Source organism: Kryptolebias marmoratus, linkage group LG5 (assembly GCF_001649575.2).
Source record: "Kryptolebias marmoratus isolate JLee-2015 linkage group LG5, ASM164957v2, whole genome shotgun sequence".
NCBI classification, from domain to species: Eukaryota; Metazoa; Chordata; class Actinopteri; order Cyprinodontiformes; family Rivulidae; genus Kryptolebias; species Kryptolebias marmoratus.
The window spans coordinates 3846115-3858637 of NC_051434.1; the positions used below are offsets into that span (position 1 = coordinate 3846115).

General features: G+C 38.6%; 1 protein-coding gene across 1 annotated transcript in view; it reads right to left on the minus strand.

Annotated features, from left to right (window-relative positions):
- The window catches only part of LOC108246373 (ectonucleotide pyrophosphatase/phosphodiesterase family member 2), a 28116-nt gene that overhangs the window by 9778 nt on the left and 5815 nt on the right, over nucleotides 1–12523 (minus strand). Inside the window, exons 6-24 of the mRNA XM_017433879.3 lie at nucleotides 11625–11722; nucleotides 11389–11468; nucleotides 11024–11143; nucleotides 10805–10860; nucleotides 10227–10292; nucleotides 9373–9445; nucleotides 9156–9264; nucleotides 8290–8415; nucleotides 8163–8194; nucleotides 7931–8058; nucleotides 7688–7766; nucleotides 7344–7431; nucleotides 6801–6973; nucleotides 6594–6654; nucleotides 5823–5962; nucleotides 4660–4801; nucleotides 4478–4555; nucleotides 3344–3476; nucleotides 2107–2260 (exon numbers count right to left, since the gene is read on the minus strand). Of these exons, the coding sequence (XP_017289368.1) occupies nucleotides 2107–2260; nucleotides 3344–3476; nucleotides 4478–4555; nucleotides 4660–4801; nucleotides 5823–5962; nucleotides 6594–6654; nucleotides 6801–6973; nucleotides 7344–7431; nucleotides 7688–7766; nucleotides 7931–8058; nucleotides 8163–8194; nucleotides 8290–8415; nucleotides 9156–9264; nucleotides 9373–9445; nucleotides 10227–10292; nucleotides 10805–10860; nucleotides 11024–11143; nucleotides 11389–11468; nucleotides 11625–11722 (1936 nt within the window). The remainder of the gene's footprint in view (nucleotides 1–2106; nucleotides 2261–3343; nucleotides 3477–4477; nucleotides 4556–4659; nucleotides 4802–5822; nucleotides 5963–6593; nucleotides 6655–6800; nucleotides 6974–7343; nucleotides 7432–7687; nucleotides 7767–7930; nucleotides 8059–8162; nucleotides 8195–8289; nucleotides 8416–9155; nucleotides 9265–9372; nucleotides 9446–10226; nucleotides 10293–10804; nucleotides 10861–11023; nucleotides 11144–11388; nucleotides 11469–11624; nucleotides 11723–12523) is intronic.

Consider the following 12523-nt stretch of genomic DNA (forward strand, 5'->3'; position numbering starts at 1 on the left):
GACCCAAGATGGCCGCCTCCCTGTACATTTTAGGGCATACCTCCAAGAGACTTTTTTTTTGTCATTTGGGGGGGTTCTACCTATGTGCCAAGGTTCCACGCCTCTACGACTTACGGTTCGTCCTATCTCACGTTAGGGGGCGCTGTGGAGCAGTTTGGCCACGCCCACTTTTGATTTCAATGGAATTGTGCAATTTCTCGCAGGGGACAACTTTCGGTGAAGTTTGGTGAGTTTTTGAGTATGTTAAGGTCGTCAAATTTGCGATTTTCATCGGAACGGAATAAAAAGAATAAGAATTCCACGAAATACAATAGGCCTTCGCAGGCGCTGTCGCTGCTCGGGCCTAATAAGAATTCCACGAAATACAATAGGCCTTCGCAGGCGCTGTCGCTGCTCGGGCCTAATAATAATAAACCAAAAGAAAATTGGGTTGTTTTCTTGGAGATCTTGTATTAGTCATAGTTTAGTGAAAATCTCTTGCTGATAAATAAAAGACATTGTGCAATCCTAAATGTAAAATAAAAACCTTGAATATCTTAAACAGCTTTAGTGTATTTTTTGTGTTTTTATTTCTTCTTTATTTTTGTGAGTTTTTGAGTAATTTATCACTTTTATTTGTGTTTGAGTCGGGCTGAATTTAGATCCAACAACCTCTTCACTCCGTTTATAATTAAAGGATTCTATTTTGGATTTTTCTTCACTACTAATTACATAGAAACCTTGTATTTACCATGATGGAGCACACCCTGGAAGGAAGTTCAACACTCCAGCAGCCAAGAAACAGTTCTGACCCAGACAACTGCTGAGTCAGCATAACAGTCTATTAATACACTGCACGTCTCTACCTTCTTAATCTCTTTGCTATGAGTCAAAAGGTGTGTCATATACCATCACTCCTGACTAATAATAATGAACGCTCTGCTTAACAGAAACTGGACAAAAAGGCAGTGTTGCTTTTTAACCCATTGCAGAAAACAAAACTGGGTGAAAGAAACCTCCGACCGATATGAGATGGATTTCCTTCTCCACCCACACATAAAAACTCACAAAGACGGGCTTTTCCTCCGTCTGAATGCACGAGAGGGAGAGCAAAGTGCAAATGCTTGAATGCAGTTACTAAATGTTACTCTTAGAAAAACAAAAACTAGATTGGTGAGGGAAAAAAACAGCTCAATGAGTTAGTTTTGAACCCATAAAAAATTTTAAAAAGGACTAAAACGTATTATGTGATACGGGTGAGGGTAATAATCTATTTTTATTTAATGCAGACATGGATGATTCTGAATTAATTCTTAATGTTAATAATATCAGAAGTTGAGGAGCACAAACTCTGAAGTGTGGAGTAGTAGTAACTCACTGAGCTGTATCCGCTGGTGAAAGCACCACCAGGTCTATAATATTATGATTGAAAAACTGGTCAAAATCTGCATATTTTTATCTCAAAAGGTGTACGTGATTAAGTGTGGACCCCAAGAGGAATAGTCTCTGCATTTATTAGAGACTAATGTGGATCCTTAAATAAACAAATACATGTAGTGGTGCCTGCCAGGGTGGGAATAAACCAGGCCCAGGTGGGTATGACGCGGGAGGAGGCAGCCTTGACAACATGGCCCATGGGCTAGAATACAGTTTCCTGAGCGTGTCCTCACAACTCACTGGTTGCTCAGTTACAAATACTCAGATGTCAAGGAGACCAAAACAAAAAAACTTGCCTTTTTTCTGAGCAACATACGCAGCCTGGTGAGAAATTACGCTGCACCCTTTGGAGCCCCAATAGATTATAATCATTCCAAGTCTAAAATATACTATCACAGCCTTTCCTACATTCTACAGTGGCACCAAAAACAAAGTTGAGGCAACACTGAAAAAAACAAAAACAAAAACCAGTTGCTCTAATGTGATGCATGGACAGCCACTGCCACAGAATCTGATGGTGACACAAAAATAAACTAAAACCACCTTACAGAAGTCACATCTCAGTAAATTAACTTGAAACTTAAAGACATTCAGAGTCTTGCTGGACTTTATCAGCAATAACCCCTGAATTAGTACTAAAGCTGTAAAATGGCTCCCCCTAGTGGACAAATTAAAAAATGTTGAACTCACATTGCAGGTTTCACTGTTGTCTGGCCTGTGAGGAACGATGAAGGAAAAGACCTTTAATGCTCCTTCACACTCCTCCACCGTCTGATTTATCTCCTGGCAGCTCGTCACGATGGTGTAGAAGTGTGTGGGAATAGCAGGGGAGTCGCCCGAGAACCTGGAAATGATAAATAAATAAAATTTGGATTGTAATTTTTTGTCTCTTTTGAAAAGTCAGCTGAAAACTGACTGTTTATTAACGTTTTGAAATCAGCTCATAAAGTATTTTCCCTGCTGCTGTACAACATAACATTTACCTCCAACTCACGTTTCTGAACAAAAAAAACAACAAAAAAAAACAACATGGGGCTCTGTGATTAAATCCAGTTTTTGACATATAACATTAAAACTAACAGTACATGAAGAGATTAAATGTTGTACTGAGGCTCCATCTAGTGGAAATACCAAAAACTGTTGGAATAAAAAAGAAAAAACTGTCATCCTGTCTCGATTGTGACAATATATTTCTTGCATCAAGTAAATCAGAATATACTATGCGACTCTCATTTTTCATAGGAACTGCAGAACTGAAGAATACTGAGTCAAAGTTAAATATAGTATAGAAAAGATTCAGTTCTGCTGATAAAATTCTACTTTGGAAGGCAATACTTTTATATCTGATGCATTTTAAGGTACACTATAAAAATGTTTTATTTGTAGGTTCTGTTATAAACTTGGCTGAATGCAAAAAAAAAAAATTAAAAATAACTCCAAATGCTTGTTTGACTGAACAGTTGCAGATTCAGCTTTATGAAATATTTTTTCTTTAAATGTTTAGCCATTTAATGCTGTGAGATGCTGATTTAGCAAAACAATAAAGGTGATTATGTTATTTTGGGCTGCTTAACCTTTGCAGGACTTTTACAAACAACATAAAATGAATGAACAACAATTATTTGTAGCCTCATGTGAATAGTCGGGCTCCCCTCATCAGTCCCCAAGATACAATGTTCCTTTTATATTCATAAGTAAGTCATAATGTAAAGTAAGTACAGTATAGTTTAGTAGGTAAATAATATAGTAAAAGTTTAAAGCCTCTTTTTGTTTTTTTAGTGCTTTAACTTGGGCAGAAGGTTTGGGTAAGTCGCTCCACTGGTGAGTAGTAGTCACCACTTTGATTCTACTAAAGCAAGGCATCGAAACAGGAGCTTTATAATGATTAAGCATTATTTATCATTACAAACAAATGCCATAAACTTACTCTTTAATCTTCTCTGTGGTGTCTCGAAGGTTGTCGTAGTTGTTGTCAAAAATGGGCCCAGAGAGAACGTTGATACCGTTGTTTTCCTCTGCGTAACGCCTCAGCAGCGTCCCGTGCAGGTAATTCCATATTCCTGCACGCAGAAAACAAAATGATGCTAGACAAAGACAATACCAATCTTTTTTTGGTCTTTTTATAAAATTATTTTTTTCAAACTGCCCATTAAAAACCGAAAAAATATGCAGCTCTCCTTTTAAACAGTTGATATTTTAGATAATTCTAAAGAAAAGTGGAAAAACTTGAGAACAATCAGAAGAACAGACTGTATCAGATTTTTTTGCACGAGTTGAACATCTTCAAATGAGCTGAAAAACAAGAAGGCTTTTAAAATCCAAACAAGACTCCAAAAGATTCAGTATCCTTGGCAGCTGTAGGCTTGAGCTTTTGTTATGTCAAAGATTGAAACACGATGTTCGTGTACATATGGTGTCACCACTGCTGTTTGCACTTAAACCTGCTCTTACACAACTATTTTGTACAAAACAACCAGCCCCCCACCAACACACATTTAGAGATCTGTTTCATATTTTCTGTATCTAAATGAGACTGTGGTTCAGATACATTTTGTCTTTTGTCCTGATAAGTCCTCTCTGCTGAAACAATAAGTCTCAGCCCTGACGTCACCAATTTTCTGTCCTTTGTATCATTACACTGCTAAAAGACCCCGGTTTAAGAAAAAAGAAAGAATCCAGAACATTTTACAACCTTCATGCAGAACTGACAGACCAACACAAAGGGAGAGAGATGCTATGAAAAGAATAAATCATCTGTAGCCACATGTGACTTTGGTTCAGAGAGAGTCTGTGTTTTGTCCTGATAAGTCCCGTCTTTCTACAGAAACAATGGGTATCAGTATCAGTATCAGCCCGTCCTCACTCAGACCTGACATCACCACTTTCCTGTCCTTTGTTTCATGTGACACAGCTGAATGGCTCTGAAGTGAAGGGAAACAGAAGGACTAATAAATCTACCAACACTTAAAAAGATAAAAAGTTGTGCAGGAAATGGTGCCATATCAGTTTCTGTTGAATTCAAAGGACCTTTTTTGAGTTGGCTTTTAATGAAGACACCTACTTTTGAAGGCTGGGTACATGGGAACAGTGTTGGTAATGAGAGAAGCATCATATCTGGAACTCTGAGATGTTGCAAATTCTGTAAATATAAACAAAAATCAAGGTTAAATATGATGTTTCTAGTTGATTGTTCTTAAGTGGATACCATAACCTAAAGCTCCTCTACAGAGTGTGTGGCTTCACCTGGAGGGAAGAGGAAGCCGGAGGTCGGGTGGCTGTTCTGGCTGTAGGCTGTGCAGCTCTGACTGTAAACAGGTGAAACTCTTGGGTCGATTCGGATGCAGTTACCAGTTGGTGAAACCTCGGGTAACGGAGTTGGGTCCTCCTGTAAGACAAAACACCAAATACAAAAGGGAAGAAGTCACAGCATCAGGTCAACAACTAAGCCTCCAGACCTCCTCACAGCTATTTTAAACAATAAAGTTAATGAAACAATAAAAAATTAGTCAATAAAGAGAAGCTCTGCTCTAATCAGAGTGAAGTGTTTTGTTCTTGCAATCGCTCACGTACAACACTGTGTATTTTAGTACGTTTGTCCAATGCACGAGCAGCTACAACTTGTAAACCAGGGGTGGGCAACCTTGGTCCTGGAGGGCCACTATCCTGCATGTTTTCCTTGTTTCCCTGCTCCAACACACCTGATTCAGTGGTTACATCACCTCTTCATGTTCTGCAGAAGCCTGTTAATCAGCCATTGATTCAAATCAGGTGTGTTGGAGCAGAGAAACAAGTCAAACCTGCAGGATAGTGGCTCTCCAGGACCAGGATTGGACACCCCTGTTGTAAACCTTCAACATGTGTCTGTAAACTTTGTGAAAACATGCCCATTCACAGTTTCAAACAGAGTATGCGTTTGCTGCTGCTGCAGGAGTTTATGCTTCTGAGGAACTATTATACTCTGCCATGACTCAAACATGCTGGCAGCCTCTAAAACAGTAACAAAGTGTGCTTTTTGCATAGCTGGCATCAGGTTTAAACACTCTAACACTAAGTTCAAATGACTGAACGGCCTAAAAGCAAAAGAGATTTACATTTTATTTAACCTGAGCATACCAACATCTCTGGTGATAAAGAAGTATTAGGAATTTAAACTTTACTTCTGGTCTTGTTCAGGTTGTGAAAGGTTGTAAATTGTAATTTATTTAGGTCTCCAACAAGCACTGTTAACAGGAGTGCAGAATGTTTGCACCTCTCAGGGCTGCAGTTCAGCTGCAAAGACAAAGTTTTAAAATCTAAGAAGTGAAAGTTTTTAATAAAAGTTCAGATTAGAAATTAGGTGTTTGACTTCAACATACGTAGGTAGAAATGTAAAAGAAAAGATGCCATGTTTAATAATGTTTGCGTACCTGCCGAGGCAGCGTGTACGCCGTCCAGAGCGGCATGGCCAGTTCTTTGCTGTAGCCACTGATGAACTCCACATGATGGAGAAGACTGTACCGAGTCCCAAACATGACTGCTGGTCGACCAAAGGGTAGATGGGTGCTGTCTGTAAATACACCAAAAGTTAGTTTGACTCCTATCTAAAACAGAATGAGAGAGAAAAAACATCAAAAAGGAAAAGCAATTGCTGCAAAGGTTTCAGTATAATATGCTTTTCTAGAAGGTTATTCTGGTGAAATCGGCTGGATTCAATCTTTCTGGTGGTTCTGGTGAAAAATATACTGTAATCTCACTGATGTGAGCAGCTGATGGTATGATACTAAACAGATCATATAATACAAGTAAATCAATAATATGATTATGCTTTAAAAACAATGAAAGCCACAGACTATTGCTTTGCAAGAAAATACATTGGCTGATATGATTATATGGTAAATTCTTGTTATATCTGACACTGAGGAGCATCAAGAACATATAAGATGAATTTAGAAATGGATGGATGGATCAGTGGATGAAAGGATGGATGAATGCATATGTGGACAGAGAGATTCTTGCTTAATTTCTACTGAACTTTATAAAATCCCAGTTTTTATTTCCTGTTTATACAATCACTACTATTAAAACAACTGATGAATGTTCCTGACAATCACTGAAAATCTACGAGAACATAGCTGTTCCTGTGTGAATCCAGTGCTGCCTATCCTCAAAAAGCCCCATCATTATAATAAGAAACTTACTGTAGCTGTAGGCTCCATCTGGTGCAGGAGTGAAAGTCTCAATGATCTCCTCCACCCTGTTCTGAAACAGAAAAACAAAACACTCATCAGCTCATTTTAAAAGCTGATTGATGCCATACTACTGCAGTAATCTGACGGATGCTAAGTGATGTTGAAAAAGCCACAACAAACAGTATTTCTTTTTTTTTTAATCTGATGTCCTGAGACCTCATCGTCACAGCTGCAGCCCAGATCGTGGGTCGTTGTGACGTCGGGGTCAGACGCTGGTGATGGAGGCGTCACTTCCTCAGGCATGGTGGGTTGGAACCGAGGCTCTCTCAGCAGGTCATTCAGGCTGCCGTGTGTCCCGTTGTTTGGAGCCGGCTTCAGGCCCAACAAGTCTGATGTGGACGACAAGTTCAAACATGTTTTGAACTGTTTAAATTTAGAGACAACGTTTCTTAAAACTTATAGCTACAAAAAGTATTTTTTATTCCTCACTAAAGCTTCAAAAACAAAGGATAGCTTAAAAAACACCTGTTATATAAAAACTTACTTAAGGAACAATAAATCAAACATTATCAGATTTTATTTTCCTCAAAATAACAAACTGCATGTGACTTAGATTATATTCATGGAAGTTTGAACTGCATTATTTTAATTTCTCCTCAAACAGAACAAAACTAATTCCAAAAACAAAATGTTCTAAGATTTTTAAGCTCATAGGTTCTGTTTTAATTCTCATCATCAGGCAGAACAATGTTCTCTCACCACACATGACGTTGTATAACTCTATGTTTTCAAACTCTGGCACTCTTGTCTGAAACTTGAAGCTCGGTCCATGGCCAATAAAGATCGTCTGCACACAACAAGACAAAAAAAAAGCCCAAGTCAAATACAGATACATCCCACAAATATGTTCTGATCAGTTTCTTTGAAGCCATTGCTTCCTTTCAGACCATCACAGATAGACTTAAAATCTAAAAGCAAAAATAAAAAAAACAAAAACTGGAATAATTTTTGTGTGGGTCAAAAGATTTACCTGATATCTTAGTCAAGAAAATGTAGTTAGGAAAAAAATAACACGATAAAAGAACAAGGCAACATATCTGTACCCTCATGCTGGTTATCTTGTTGTCGAAGCCATGGTCACCAAAGAAACCACACCGAGTCCTCAGCTTTTCTGGCATTTTCCTGAAATAAACAATTTCCCAACAATAAAATTTGAGCAGAACTGACTGAAGAATTCTGACTGATTTGGTAAGGTGTTTAAGAAAAGTGTCATCAACTTTCTCTACTTTTAAAAGCCCTGGTTTATGGGGGTTTAGACATCAGGTAAAACTGAATAAACTGGTTACTTAGCGATGTGCCACTTCCTCTCCATCAGCAGCTGGACATCCTCGATCCTGCGGTTCCTGGTGTAGTGAAGCCTTTTGGGTAAATGCTGCTTCAGATATGGTTTGAAATGCTGGTTTGGCATTTTGCACTGAAACACAGAATCTAAAGGTGAGTTCTCCCATTAAACAAAGGTGCTTCTTAGTTTAACTTACGTCCGTGTTGTACGGTAATTACTTGGGTTCTGATACTTACTGTGAGGTTTGCAACCACAACCTTTGGATCATCTGAAAATGGAAAATTGAGGAACATGAAACTTGTTTTATATTTAAAACTCCTCTTACAGCCTACACTGAAAACCAGTCCCTCTTGTCTTTCTTACACGTGGTGGATTTGGGGTCACGGGGACGTATTCGACCAATTGAGCCTGGGATGAGCACGATGTTGTCCAGGTTGAGAGGGTAGCTGCTGAGGAACTCTGTCCTATCACAGTGGGCTTCCTCCATTCCTGTCAGAAAATACAAACTGTTACTGCTACTTAAACTGCTCACACTACTTGTGTTTTACAGGATAAATTATATGTTGCCTTATAACTCCAATAATATGGTGCTGCTAACTTACTGAAAATTATTAAGTTACTGAAAAAATAAAATAAAATTACATACACATATTTTAAGTGCAAAGGCACACTGTTGTCCACACATTGCATCTGTCTTCAGCAGAGCTGAGCATTGATGGCCATATCTACATTTTTTTGTTTTGTTTTGATTATATTTTTAAAAAGTTGACTGGCATCAGGTCTGACTAAAACTATCTTTATGTGTTTCTTTGTCCTTTAGGGTGAAATGACACTCGACAAGTTGGTAAATCTGGAGGTTTAGAGTAATTCAAATCCAATCTATTTACAAGATTTTTTTCACTGTATTTAGATTTGATGTTCTATGTTGTATTACTTTGTAGAAAACTGCTTTGGGATCAGAATCCAGTGGGTCCTACAGTGCATGTTGCTGTGTTCAATAGCTGTGGTGTTTGATGAATTACAAGACTAAAAAGTGTCAGGAAATTTTTAATTTTTGGACCAATGTTTCCATTGGAAACACGTTTTTTGACATTAAACAGATGAGAATCACTGAGAGGAGCAGGCAGTACCAATCAGAACTCAAGCTGGACCAGGGAAAAAGTTGGTCTGACTCAGGAGTTTTGTTTGCTTGTTTAAAATAAAAGAATATCTTAGAGAAGTCAGAGTACCGTGATCTCCTACAATGATGACGTTAACGCAGCGATGCAGGTTCATCTGCTTCAGTCCGTTCATCAGCTGACCAATGATGTTGTCGATTTCCCTCAGAGGATTGTCCAGCTAACGGCAAGGCACGTGGTTCAAACATATAAGCAAATTTATTGTTTTTAGTGAACTATGACTTCTGCATCCGGTGACGTGTTCAGCAGCTTCAGGTCTCACATGTACCTCGCTGCTGAGCGGTCCGAGGCGATGTCCAAAGGTATCCGGCTGCTCGGAGTGGACTGCATAAACATACGGCCTGCAGGGCGAAGAAGAAAAGACTATCATTAAATGTGTTTCTATACAGAAATTTATGCTGATGTTGAATTATTTTAAGAGCAGCTGATCCAGTAGACTCATCAAAAACTTCTGCTGATCTGATCTGTTTCTCCTGCTGACACAAGAAACTAAAACAACTTCTGCAATGCTTTAACTGGAATTAAAGCTCAGCACTAAATATAATCTTGATCTGTAACAGATAAGCTCCCAGTTTATCATACAGCATGACTTACAGTATTTAAACTGACAGAGATAATAATAATAATAATAATAATCATTTTATTTAAATAGCGCCTTTCAGGACACCCAAGGACACTTTACAACAATGAAGAAATCAAAAAAAAAAAAAAATGCAATGGGAACAAAGGGAATTTTCATTAGGAATCTAAATGCTAAAAGTTGTGCAAATTTTCAACACTACAACTTCTTAATGCAAAGTCATGCAAAACCTAAAACGACGCTCTTAAGTCCTCCGGCTTTCCACGTACTTAAAGATAAGGAATGTTTGAGTGTGGAGATGAAGCAACAAACCTGACTGCTGAAGAGCTACAAAGAAGCACTCAGAAAATTACAGCGAAAGGTTGGCAGCTATGTTTAAATTCCTTCTAATAATTTGTCTATGTTTGAGTGTGCAGTTTATGTGTTTAATCTTAGAGTAGAACTGAAACGTCTACCAACCAAGTTTGACTGACGCTTGTAATATTTTTTTGCATGAAGGCAAAAAACATGACAGAAATATCTGACGAACAAGATGGAAAGACCTCTCATCATCAGGCAGATGCAACCAGTGCAGGATGGTCAGAATCCTTCTTTCAATGGGAATCACCCTGGAAAAAAATTCAAATCGAAAAAAAATTAAAACTTTATAGGATCCAACCTTTTTGCTGCAGAATAAACTCATACTGTGTGTTTTTGCAAGTGTGCTGCACAGCGTAAAGAATTGGAACTTGAGGAAACATAAGCAGATGTGTTCATAAAGACATAATTACAACAAAAAGATAAATCAGCTGATCATAAAAAAAATATTGCTGTCTGTGTGTTGTAGCTGAAACTTAAACTTTTTCATTTTTGAGGCTTGTTTGAAAATATTATTTCACTTTTTACCAATCTCCATCATGATGGACAGGGATGGGACGTACTGTCCTGGGGGTGTATGTGTGTGAGAGAAAGTTTAGTAAAACTCATCTGGTTACTTGTGCATGTAAAACTACTGTGGCCAATTAAACATTCTTATTGAGGGAAGCAAAAGTACTTTAAAAACTTCATTTTGATTTCCACGGTCTCAGTAAAGTCCTTTTTCTGAAGCTACTTAAAAATATTTCAGTACTAACTTAAGTACCAAGGCCAGAAGAAAGTTCCTGCTTTCACTCCTTGTTTCTCTGCTGTGATCCAGATCTGCAAAACACAACGGATAGAATCAGAATGTTAACATTGTTTTGAGCTTTATTTTTTGATTTGCAACCAGTGCAAGAAAGGCCCACTGTCACTGTGTTTTAATCAGCTGGTAAAAGAATCTGAGGTGACTTTTATTGGAAGCAGGAATCTGAACTGGACTCACCGGCTGCCCACCCCACCAGCGGTGGTTCAGCTTCTCTCTGGTGCGCAGGCTGAAGGTGGCATTGAACTCTGGGTCATGCATGGTGTTTCCCACAATCCCATGAGACTCTGGGTAGAGACCCTGCAGAGAGGATCCCAAAGAGTAACATCAAGACAGTTAATGTGAAAAAAGGGTCCTGCACCTGTGTCTCAACACGAGCAGACCAAAAGGGCAAACTGAGAATAATTTTTGACAAACAGTTTCTGTGTATTTAGCTTTCAAACATATGGGTGTTCATTAACAGCCTGGCTTTAGGATCCATTCTATAGGAGGCTTGGAAAGCACAAATATGAACCATTAACTCAACATTATCCACGGTCACTTACTGTGGCAAGGGTGTATAAATTTGGAAATGTCTTTGATGGATAGACTGGACGCATGTATGGTGTTGACGTTCCACATGTTCCTGAGAAGAAACAAATGTTAGGCTTAAAACTTGGACCTACAAGAAAATCTGTTACTAGAAGAATATTTCTTGACTAACAGCATGCAAATATGAAATAAAGACTTTTTCTTGCAGACACATTCATAGACAAAAGGCTACAAATAAATGAAGACATACTGAGTTTGTGGAGGTTGGGAATGACAGAAGGGCCCTTTTTTAGGTAGGAGGCTCTAAACCCATCGACAGACAGCATAATGAGAGGAGGCTGGACGAAACTGTGAACCAAAAACAAAAAGACACAAATAAAAAAACAAACATTGGAACTCTGAAAGGAAAGACTGAAGCTGATGAATGAAGAACTAGATTTTCCTGAAAGAACTGTCTTCAAATGGAACTAGGCCCACTAAACTTTGACTTTAAAACCAAAATGTTGGTCCAGTTTGAGCCAAGATGTTATGGGACAATTTGGATGTCATTTGCACTCTTTTGACACAATTATTTTCTTTGTCTCCTAAATTTGGATTGCCCCTTATTTTCAGTAATTGTTTTCAGTCACTTTTGCACTTTTTGCATGAGAGGATAATGTATTTGTGTTAACATCTCTAGCCCCTGTTTGACTATCTTAGAGTTAAACACAAAATAACTTAAGAGGGCTACATGCAAAATAATTTGCCATTATTGGGTTCTAATGAAATACTTAAACCTGGGGTCATTAGGAGGAAGTGTGTGTCGACTGAGTGTGAAGGCGTAAAGGTGCATTAGGGGAAACTGTGGGAACTTGAGTCTTCCAGAGTCCGATGCCCTGATTTTTTTTTTCAGATCTGCTTTATTCTGTTCAGGGATGCAGGGGGGGCAGAGCTTAACCCAGCTGGCCTTGGACAGATCACTAGGCAATCACATGGCCAGCACACAAACACACTAAACAAACAACCATGCACACACACACACCCACACACACTCCCAGGATCAATTACCAATCACTAATTTCCCCTTACGTGGTTTCTGCTTGTGTGAGGAAAACTCTGTGCCAGAAAACAATGTGTGAGCCACACCACCACCATGCAGCCATGTTTGTT